Source organism: Sapajus apella, unplaced genomic scaffold (genome assembly GCF_009761245.1).
Source record: "Sapajus apella isolate SASKATOON/1434 unplaced genomic scaffold, GSC_monkey_1.0 scaffold35, whole genome shotgun sequence".
Taxonomy (NCBI): Eukaryota; Metazoa; Chordata; class Mammalia; order Primates; family Cebidae; genus Sapajus; species Sapajus apella.
The window spans coordinates 8,082,729-8,094,457 of NW_022436975.1; the positions used below are offsets into that span (position 1 = coordinate 8,082,729).

Sequence of the window (11,729 nt, forward strand, 5' to 3'; positions counted from 1 at the left end):
TTTTTTTTTTTTTTTGAGACAGAGTTTCACTCGTTACCCAGGCTGGAGTGCAATGGTGCGATCTCGGCTCACCGCAACCTCCACCTCCTGGGTTCAGGCAATTCTCCTGCCTCAGCCTCCTGAGTGGCTGGGATTACAGGCACGCGCCACCATGCCCAGCTAATGTTTTGTATTTTTAGTAGAGACAGGGTTTCACCATGTTGACCAGGATGGTCTCGATCTTTTGACCTCGTGATCCACCCGCCTCGGCCTCCCAAAGTGCTGGGATTACAGGCTTGAGCCACCGCGCCCGGCAAAATATATATATTTTTAAAGTGGTTGGTAGAAGTCCCTGCCTTTCGCCAGGCGCGGTAGCTCACGCCCGTAATCCTAGCACTTTGGGCGGCTAAGGTGGTTGGATCACCTGAGGTCAAGAGTTCAAGACCAGCCTGGCCATCACAGTGAAACCCCATCTTTAAAAATAAATAAATAAAGGAAGTCCCTGCCTTCCTTAAGGGAACCCTGCATGTCTCCTTGGGCCGGGTCTGCCTGTCCTTCATCCGTTGGACTCACCAGCTCCCTGTGAGAAATGTAGTTTCATCACTAGCTCGTTCTCTATTTTATACTATGGTGTATGTGTTACTTATTCAAAATAAATAATTGAAATTTAAAAATAAAATAGAAATCAAAAGAAGAAAGTATGGGCTGGGCACGGTGGCTCACTCCTGTAATCCCAGAACTTTGGGACGCCGAGGCGGGTGGATCACCTGAATTCAGAAATTCAAGATCAGCCTGGCCAACATGGTGAAACCCCATCTCTACTAACAATACAAAAATTAGCTGGGCATGCGGACACCTGTAATCCAAGCTACTTGGGAGGCTAAGGCAGGAGCATCACTTGAACCTGGGAGGTGGAGGTTGCAGTGAGCCAGGATCACGCCATTGCACTCCAGCCTGGGCAACAAGAGCGAAACTCCATCTGAAAACAACAACAAAAAGAAAGTGTGGGGTCACATGTTCATGACTTTTTTGTTTAAGCTTAGATACCCATGTCTCTTCCTTAGGTGCTAAGTTCCCTATTAAGTGGACGGCTCCAGAAGCAATCAACTTTGGATGTTTCACTATTAAGTCTGATGTGTGGTCGTTTGGAATTCTCCTATATGAAATCGTCACCTATGGGAAAATTCCCTACCCAGGTATGGTTTACTTAGCTATTTACAATCAAGCGGGATAAATGAGAAAAAGTCAAGCTGCATGAAAGCATTAAAAAATAATAAAATCTTCATCTATCCAATAGCAAAGGATAAGTATGTCGAGCCAGAACTTGATTTTCGCAATTTTTAGCATACATTATTCTAAAAGTGCTTAGACACTTCTTTGCCTTCTTATTTTATTGAGTGTGCGTTGTTTTTCTGCATTGATTAATTTCACCACATATTAAATATGCCTGGCATGGTTGTTGGTGTTGAGATGAGAATGGATAGACATGGGATCCTCCAAGGCAGTGCCCTGATGGAGGAGGAATCCCACATGGAGATGAGGATTTCCAAAGCTTTGCAACTGATGTTGTAATAAGTGCTCTGGAGTCTCTCTCTCTTCGGGAAATAACCACCTCTGTTTATCAGCGAGAGGCCCTTCTGCCCTTTAACATATTGGTATCAGTGAGGGCATCATCCAGCATTTCCAGATTCCTAACACTTGAAGCCTGCACAGCCAGATTCTGCCCATTTTCCCCTTTGTCCATGGTCTGTGCTGGCATGGTTAACAAGAGGAATTTCAGCCGGGCGTGGTGTGCTCACACCTGTAATCCAAGCACTTTGGGAGACTGAGGCGGGTAATCACAAGGTCAGGAGTTCGAGACCATCCTGGCCAACATGATGGAACCCCGTCTCTACTAAAAGTACACAAAATTACCTGAGGGTAGTGGCAGGCACCTGTAATCCCAACTACTCAGGAGGCTGAGGCAGGAGAATCGCTTGAACATGGGAGGCAAAGGTTGCAGTGAGCCGAGATCGCACCACTGCATTCCAGCCCAGGGAACAGAGTGAGACTCTGTCTCAAAAAAAAAAAAAAAGAGGAAGGATTTCATCCAGAGCCTTCGCATTTTCATTCATGTTTGACTTTTAACAAAATCTTGCATGAGGGGAATTTAAAATTAAGTTTTTAATGTTTATTCTCCTATTCAAAGAATATTTGAGTATGCTGGGTACTCTCAGCTGCTAGGAGGCCATGGTATCTGGCCGTGTCCCTGGGAGTGAATGCTGTAGTAGGGAGAAACTGATGGTTATCAAACACATGGCCAGCCTGTAGGATGGTGGGAGTGGTGTGGAGCCTGCGTGGAGTGGCTTAGGGATTGGCGAATACCCACAGAAGAAGGTGGGGAGCTGCTGCTTTACTCCCGTGGTCCTGGCAGCCACAGGGACTCAGAGATGCGAGGGAGGGAGCCTTGGGCTCGCTGAGATCTGCAGGCCCTAATGGGCTTGGCCAACAGGAGCAGGAGGCCAGCTTGGTTTGGGCCTCTGTGAGTATTTGATGGATGAATGAGCGAATGAATGAATGAATGAATTCATGACTCACCTAGACCATTTGATCTCTAGACAGTCGATGGATGAGAAAGCAGAAGGCTATGGAGCTGGGGGTTAGAGTGGCTCAGGGAGAGACTTACGGCCATGTGAGAGCGGCCTCTCTTACTCTGCTGAGATGCAAGCCAGTGAAGGCTTTTAGACAGAGCAACCACACAGTCTGCATGCTCCCATCACTACTGCTGCATGTGGGGATGAGCCACAGAGAAACTGGGGCAGGGACCAGCTGGCAGCTGAAGGCCTTTGTGTGGTGTCTGCCTGCACAGTGGACCTGCTATCCCAGGAAATCCCTTTAGTGTCAGCATTTCATCTTCAGCTTCTCTAGACACTGAGGTTAATGAATTAACACTGCTGCAAAAATAGGAAAAATATTTCTCATCAGCCCTGATGTCTGATGTAAAAATCTCTATCCCCATCTGTAACGACATGTCTTTCTATATTGTTGGTAGAGAAAGATTATATAGTCAGATGATGTATATAATCTGACACCTGATAAAATAAACATATAATCTCATAAAAGAACGTTGTGTGATATGTGTGGTATGCTGCATGTGATGTACACTGTGGCCCCTGAGGTTTGGAGAGGGTGACTGGGCCACTTGCTGGTGGCAAAGCTGCTTTGAGCCCCAGATCCGTGTGCCTCCTGAGACCCCTCAGCTGATATGTGCGATGCCCAAGATTTGGAAATATTCGAGGTAAAAAATCATTTTTTAAAAAAGGAACCAATAGAAAAATGGTGAGAATCACAAAAAAATATTTCTCTCTACATAGAAGAATCCACCAAAATCCATCAACTAATCTGTTCCCTGATTGGCTTGTCCCTGGAAAGACTGGGGATGTGAGATGTCTTTCGGAGTTCTGGATCAGTAGATTTTCCAGTCACCAGAGCTGTGTGTTACAAGAGCCTCTAGCATTACGGTTATAAACATAATCAAGCAATTTTATTTACTTCAGATGAGAAAACTTCATTCATAGAGAACAGAGAAATTGGTAAACATTGCCAAAATATGCCATTTTCCACACTGTTCTAAAACTGCTTATGGGAGAGAATCCGCTGATTAATGGAATTATCTGAAAATACATTCTTTACCCAGTAAACTACTGGCTATGTTTTGTGTGTGTGTTTTTAAAGTACTTTAGAAGCTATGCAGGCCAGGCGTGATGGCTCACGCCTGTAACCCCAACTTCAGTGGATCACTTGAGGCCAGGAGTTTGAGACCAGCCTGACAATATGGCGAAACGCTGTCTCCATTAAAAATACAAAATAAAAAAAAAGTTAGCCCAGCGTTGTGGCACACACCTGTAATCCTAACTACTCAGGAGGCTAAGGCAGAGAATCACTTGAATGCCTGAATCCGAGACAGAGGTTGCAGTGAGCTGAGATCACGCCATTGCACTCCAGCCTGGGCGACAAAGCAAGACTCCGTCTCAAAACAAAACAAAAAAAGAAGCCGTATACCTAGCTTTGTAAAATAAAAAGAAAATAAAAGAAAGGAGAGCAAACAAAAAAAGAAAAAAGAAAGAAAGCAAGTCACCTATAAAGCAATCACATTTTTAGAGGAGAAAGACAAGCTAACTAAATGTTAGCCTTCGGTCAAGAGATAATAGGTTATATTAATTGCTTCTTGATGAATTTCCAATTTGTTTACAATGATATTTTTGGCTGAACATGGTGGCTCATGCCTGTAATCCCAGCACCTTGGGAGGCCGAGGTGGGCGGATCACCAGGTCAGGAGATCAAGACCATCCTGGCTAACATGGTGAAACCCCATCTCTAAAAAAAAAAAGAAAAAAAAAAGTACAATATTTTTATTAAATATTTTATTATTATCTAAGTAATATATGCACATTAAAAAAGTCATATAAAAAGGCCTGTAATGAAAAACTGTCCTGGCCCCACCAGGTGCTCCTCAAAGGAATCTACTTTCAGGAATTTTGATTTCCTTACTCTAACATTGGCTACGTATAGTTCTAAATATTCTACTCATAACTTGTATCTCTTAATTAAGTTTTTCCACTTATTATTAGATAAGATTGTGGCCACATAGTTTTCGTTTTCATTCATTTATTTATTTGACAGGGTTTTGCTCTGTCACCCAGGCTGGAATGTAGTGGCGTGATCACAGCTCACTGCAGCCTTTAAGTCTTGGGCTCAAGTGGTCCTCCTGCCTCAGCCTCCTGAGTAGCTAGGACTACAGGCGCATGCCCCCACACCCAGCTAATTTATAAATTTTTTCTAGAGACAAGGTCTCACTATGTTGTTCAGGCTGATTTCTAACTCCTGGGTCAACTGATCCTCCCTCCTCAACCTCCCAAACTGCTGGAATTACAGATGTGAGCCACCACACCCAGCCAGCCACATGGTTTTAAATTCAGGAGCTCCAAAGAGGTATAAGGTGAAAGGTGCCCCACTCTATTCCCAGCCACGCAATTCCCCCCGCATAGGCAACCAGTGTTCTCAGTTTCTCCTCTAGAGACGTCCTATAATGGGAGTCATGCAGTTTTGCCCGAGTGTCTGGTTTATGTCACTCAGCATAACCCTCAAGGTCCATGCACGGTGTGGTCCTTGTCTTCAGCCCTTCTCCTCACTCCTGGTCTTCCATACCGCACTTTCCCCACCTCCACTTGGGCCCGGCATTGCCTGCAGGGAGCTTCTCCATTGTTTCTTCTGACATTCGCCTGGGCACAGCCAGGTGGGCTCCAGGTACTGCCCTGCCCTCGGTGCTGGCCTCCCTCCCTCGTGGTGTGTGGTGGGTGTGTGCTGTCCGCAGTGTGAGCCTCCCCAGGGTGAGTCGGGATGGGCCGCTCTGCCTGTCGTCAGTGCCCCCTCTCTGCAGGCACGTTGGTTGAACTTTCTCGTGCATTTTCTTCCTCTTGGCTGAGACCACTTCTGCCCCTGGCTGCCAGGTGTCTCTTACCATCATCAGAGATGGGGTTTAAGTTTCTATTCCTTGTTCTCTTTTTTGTTTTGAGGTGAATTACAGAAAAAAAATAGTGGGGAAGAGGCAAAAGATCTTTATTATCTTTTTTTTTTTTTTTTTTTTTTGAGACGGAGTTTCGCTCTTGTTACCCAGGCTGGAGTGCAATGGCGCAATCTCGGCTCACCGCGACCTCCGCCGCCTGGGTTCAGGCAATTCTCCTGCCTCAGCCTCCTGAGTAGCTGGGATTACAGGCATGCGCCACCATGCCCAGCTGATATTTTGTAATTTTAGTAGAGATGGGGTTTCACCATGTTGACCAGGATGGTCTCGATCTCTTGACCTCGTGATCCACCCGCCTCGGCCTCCCAAAGTGCTGGGATTACAGGCGTGAGCTACCGTGCCCGGCCTAAGATCTTTATTATCTTAAAACCAAAACTGTGATTATATTTCTCTATGAATTTTATACAGGAAAAAGAAAAGTCTGGCTGGGCATGGTGGCTCATGCCTATAATCCCAGCACTGTGGGAGGCTGAGGCAGGTGGATTGCTTGAGGCCAGGAATTTGAGACCAGCCTGGGCAACATAGCAAGACCATGCCTCTACAAAAAAAATTTTTTTAATTACCCGGGTACGGTGGTACGCCTCTGTAGTCTCAGCAGCTCAGGAGACTGAGGTGGGAGGATCACTGAGCCCAGGGAGGTTGAGGCTGCAGTGAGCCACAATCACACCAGTGTACTCCAGCCTGGGTGACACAGTGAGACCCTGTCTCAAAGGCGAAGGTGCCTTGTTGGAGTCCTGGTTGGGGTCTTGTTTTGCTTTGTTTATATAAAGCAAAAGTTTGAAAGCAAAAAAGTTTCCTGAAGCATTACGTCTTTTCTGGCTGTTTCTGACCAGATGTATCTAGCATCTTAATGCCAGCTGAATAGAATCAAGAAATGTGTCCTCCTGCAAACACTCACCTTGGTCACAAGCAAAGCTCAGAAAATAATCATACTAATAACCTGCCCTTTTGGAAGGAGCATGGTTGGGTGGGAGACTAGTCCCAGGGTATCTGGCTCTTGCTGATACACACACACACAGGGGGCCCTGTGTCACTGAAGACGGTCACAGTTTGTGGAGCAGCTGGGCTCCTCCCTGTCACTGCGTGTTCCTTTTCTCGGCTGTACCACATTTTTCTCCTTCTTCTGCTTCTTTACCAATTTTTGTTTCTCTTTAACCTCCTTTACCAACTTTTAGTCTCTGCTGATTTCTACGCACTCCAGATGCCACCTCCTGCTCCCCGCCACCTCCTTCTAGTGAGGACATTGTCCCAACTGGGCTGTGTGCCATCTGAGGACGACGTTCTGTCTTAACTGTCTCTGCATGTCTCAGAACTCAGTGCTAGTTCATGACCGGTAGTGAGCACTCAGTAAGTGCTTGTTGAAAGGGGGAAGGATGAGAATGAAACTGTATGCCTTCTAAGATCATTCTAAGATCACCAAGCCAATGGGCGTTTACTTTAACTTAGCAACAGGCTGACACCAACTCTCATCTGTATTCTTAGGGTCTGGTTGAGGTCCCTCTCCCCTTCTCTTTCTTTCACAGGACTTGCCATTTAACAGCGGATTTTATTTGTTGTTTTACTTGTACATAAAAGGAGGGGCTTCAGATTCCGTGCTTCCAATTCTTCTTATCAAGTCAAATTCCCCAAACGGGGTGGAGCATGCCGGCCTTTATCAGCGTCATGGGAAGTCCTTCAGAGCTAGGAGAACCTGCTGGAACCAGGAAGAAAAAAACCTGCTGTGGGACCAGGGTGACCTAGAAAGCTTTATCTTCTGCTGTGGCTGCATTCTGACCTTTTATGCAAATGAGAGTTCTCCAGGAAGGAAGTGAAAGAGATATTCCAAACTGAGTTTGCAGGTCCAGTTGCTATTTATATTACACTGGATGTTAGCCCTCCCACCATGAGCCCAGAATTTCACCCAGGAAAGTAGAAGTATACACAGATCTTTCTTCTGAAATTTATCCAAGTGAACTCGGCTAGTTAAAAGAGCCAGATCAATGCTGTAGGCTCCATCATTTTATGGAGACTAAAACCCCCAAATAAGGAGGATGATACAAATCTGTCTTTAGCTTTGAACAATTAGAATCAAGTGAAGTCTTTTAGTTAGAAAATTCTAGTTACACAAATATTTGAAAATAGTGTTTCAGAATTAGACTCAGGAAAATTGATGTGCTAGATAAACAGTTCTCAAGTGACAGGAATTATTATAAAGTTTGCTTGGCTCTTCCCATTTCAAAAACAAGGGCTCTTCCAAGACAGAAATGATCATGTCTTCTTTCAGGGGTTTAAATTCAGGAAAGGTCACTGTGTCCTTAGATGGAAAAAGGTGAGTTAAAGGCAGAGGCTCTCAAAGTTCACTGGCCATAAACCATTGTGAGAAATACACAGAAACGTTCTCCGTATATAAAGCAAACGTTTCATAAAACCATGTTGACCTTTCCTATGTGCAGTGCTTTCTGACCTTTTCGGTTTTATTCTGTTATAATTCATTTTTAAAACTACTGGTAGTTGGCTGGACGTGGTGGCTCATGCTTGTAATCTCAGCACTTTGGGAGGCTGAGATGGGCAGATCACTGGAGGTCGGGAGTTTGAGACCAGCCTGGCCAACATAGTGAAACCCCGTCTCTACTAAAAACATGAAAATTAGCTGGGCCTGGTAGTGGGCACCTGTAATCCCAACTACTCGGGAGGCTGAGGCAGGAGAATTGCTTGAACCCAGGAGGCGATGTTGTGGTGAGCTGAGATCACACCCCTGTACTTCAGCCTGGGTGAAACAGGGAGACTCCACCTCAAAAAAAAAAGTACACTGAAAAACTCAATTCATTGATCCCAAATGGATAGTGCCCCACAATTTGAAAAACACTGATTAGAGAATGCATTCAAAAGAAGGTTCTGAGGCCGGGCACGGTGGCTCAAGCCTGTAATCCCAGCACTTTGGGAGGCCGAGGCGGGTGGATCACGAGGTCAAGAGATCGAGACCATCCTGGTCAACACGGTGAAACCCCGTCTCTACTAAAACTACAAAAAATTAGCTGGGCATGGTGGCGCGTGCCTGTAATCCCAGCTACTCAGGACGCTGAGGCAGGAGAATTGCCTGAACCCAGGAGGCGGAGGTTGCGGTGAGCCGAGATCGCGCCATTGCACTCCAGCCTGAGTAACAAGAGCGAAACTCTGTCGCAAAAAAAAAAAAAAAAAAAAAGTTCTGTTTCAAATCTAGTAAAAACATTTCCCCTAAAGGTACCACTTATCATTTAGAACCCTTCCAGTGACCACCGATGGTAAAATCTGTAGTTTTGAAAAAGAGATAGCTATGGAAAGGAAATTAGTTGTGAGAAATGGAGTCCCTCTCATATGCCAGATATTGTATATATATTTGCATTAAATACAGTCTTACCTAGAGAAGTTCACATCCTACAGAACATGGTATCCACAAAATATGCAAAACAGACAGGTGAGGATAGGTGTTGCTAAATGAGCACATAATTAAAGGATTCATCTCCTTTAGTCATGCAGGAAAATGTTATTATTATAATGATTCTTTTTACCCCTTAAAGCTATTCTCAGGATCAAAGATTGACAGCTCAGCTACTGAATTACCCTGAGACATTTGACCACATTAAAAACATCCTCTATTACCAGGCCTTTTTCAGAGCTCTAGAGGAGTAATGAGCACCTTACTTCTCTCCTGGAGGTCAAGAATATGCAAAGATAGAGTCAGAGTGAGCTGTCACTCTGGCCAGGTCCTGCAGATTGGAACAGTTAACTGCGTCTGTGAAGCGACTCCACTTGAGGCTATGATTGGGGATGAGTTTTCCTCCTCAGCTAATATCTTGCTCTTAAAAGACAGTGACATTTACAAGATATGTAGCACATACAGAAACTACAGACAAATGTCCTTCAGATTACCTGAACTGTTATTATTTTCCAAATTAATCCCTGAGTTTTTAACTATTTGGCAAGCATGTAATCGGTTGGTCAGGCTGACTTAAAGATGCTGACTTTAAGTAAATGAAAATCCCAGTTATTAAATGAAAAACCAATTTTTGAAAAATGTCTGTGGAAGATAATGTGCGATTAAAAAAATTTTTTATATAAATAAATATACTACAGGTTGAAGCTGAAAGCATGCTACCCTGCAAACGTAATTAAAGTTGAGAGTTAGGACTGGATCTGGGTGACTCATCTGAAATGTCACCAAGTCCAATATCCTTTCATTATTACAGAGAACTTGCTGTGGCTTCTATTTAACAAATTTGCCTGTTTTTGTTTTTGCAAACTAAATGCTGTCTTGATGCCCTCCATGCTAAAATTTATTGAATTGCTTGAAGAAGTTTCCTTAGCTTCTATATTAGTTGGCAAGGGCTGCCATAACCATATAACAGACTGGGTAGTTTAAACAACAGACATTTATTTTTCCAGGGTTCTGGAGTTTGGAAGTCCAAGGTCACGGTGCTGGCAGGGTTGGTTTCTCCTGCGGCCTCTCTCCTGGCCTTGGAGATGGCTGCCTTCTCCCCGTGTTTTCACGTGGTCTTTCCCCCTCTACTAGTCTGTGTTCTAATCTCCTCTTATAAGGATACTAGTCATACGGGATTAAGATCGCCCCCCCCAAATGGCCTTATTTTAACTTAGTTACCTCTATAAAGGCCTCATCTCTAAATATGGTGCAGTCAATTCTGAGGTGTACTTGGTGTTCGAACTTCAACCTAGGAATTTTGGGAGGATGCCGTTCAAACCCTAGCAGGCTCAGTAAAGTTCATTTCTATCATGGTCGCAGGCTGTGAGGAGCAAAAAGACCACTGCAGTGCTTGACCCTCTGCCAGGTTTCTAAATGGCATGGTTTTTTTTTTTCCACCCTAGGGAGAACAAACGCCGACGTGATGACCGCCCTGTCCCAGGGCTACAGGATGCCCCGCGTGGAGAACTGCCCAGATGAGCTCTATGACATTATGAAAATGTGCTGGAAAGAAAAGGCAGAAGAGAGACCAACATTTGATTACTTACAGAGCGTGCTGGATGATTTCTACACGGCCACGGAAGGGCAGTACCAGCAGCAGCCTTAGAATGCAGGGAGACCCGTCCGTTCAGCAGGGGTGGCCACCACATTTAGAGAGGAAAAGTAACTATCACTGGTTGCACTTATTATTTCATGTGCCGGGATCATCTGTGGTGCCTGGATCCTGAAATAGAGACTCAATTACTCAGGAAGAACACCCTCTCAATGGGAAAGTATTCTGTACTCTTAGATGGATGCTCTACCCAGCTGCAGCGTGGCCTTGGCCTCAGCCGCTGGTAATCTCGCTCTGCTGGACATCTGAGTGCAGCCTTTTGAGAAGAAAACACCTGTTCTCTCCAAAAATGTACCCAACTAGCTGTATGTTTACAATTGGACATATGACTCAAAGTTTCAGAGACCACGGCAATCAATCCCCAATAATAGCAGAACTACGTCATTTATAAAGCTAAAATAACCAGATGCGTAGCATGACGTTTCTTTGTATTTTCTCTCTGCTTTGGCTTACTTGCTAAAAAAAAATTACTAATCCAACCTGTTAGATTTTGCAGGTAAAGTCAGCAGCTTACAAATGTCTTTCCCAGATTTCAATGTTTTTTTTTCCCTATCTCCCAAAATCTGAGACTGTTAAACATTTTTCTTCCATGAACACTGCTCAGACCTGCTAGACATTCCACAGGAGTGGCATGCACATCTCTCTCTCCTCCAGCAGGAGGAGCCCATGAGCACACACAGCTGCCGTGCATTGCAATGTGCACCCGCCTGAACCACCGGCCTCACCTGGACCTCCCGGGAAAGGGAGAAGAGCCTCAGAAACTGCTCTGTTGTTTAGAAGGAATCTTTTTAAGGGTCCAGCTTTTTCATTTCCACAATTTCCTATATCCAGATTTGTTTTGACAATGTAGTTTGGAAGAACTAAGATTCTAATCTCTGAAGAACCTTACAGGGCCTTCTAAAACATAAGAGTTTCCTTTGTTGCTTCAAAGATTTGAACATTATTTTAAAGATCAAGTATTAATTTTAGTTGTACTTTAGAAAGTTAAAGTGCCACATTTGGGGCTATTTTTGTGATTCATCAATCTTTTCTAAATTGTGTAGCCTGTGTATGAGACTATTTATACCCAAGGATATAAGGAACATAAGTGACTCCGAGGCTCTAATGAGCCATGGCCACAGGAAGTTCAAGCGGTTTTG

General features: G+C 44.5%; 1 protein-coding gene across 2 annotated transcripts in view; it reads left to right on the top strand.

Annotated features, from left to right (window-relative positions):
* Positions 1-11,137, top strand: part of LYN (LYN proto-oncogene, Src family tyrosine kinase) — a 139,283-nt gene extending 128,146 nt beyond the window's left edge. For both annotated transcript variants that reach the window (XM_032296117.1, XM_032296118.1), the window contains exons 12-13: positions 1,044-1,175; positions 10,382-11,137. In XM_032296117.1, coding sequence (XP_032152008.1) covers positions 1,044-1,175; positions 10,382-10,584 — 335 coding nt within the window. In that variant the 3' untranslated portion in view covers positions 10,585-11,137. The remainder of the gene's footprint in view (positions 1-1,043; positions 1,176-10,381) is intronic.
* Positions 11,138-11,729: the final 592 nt, after the last annotated feature.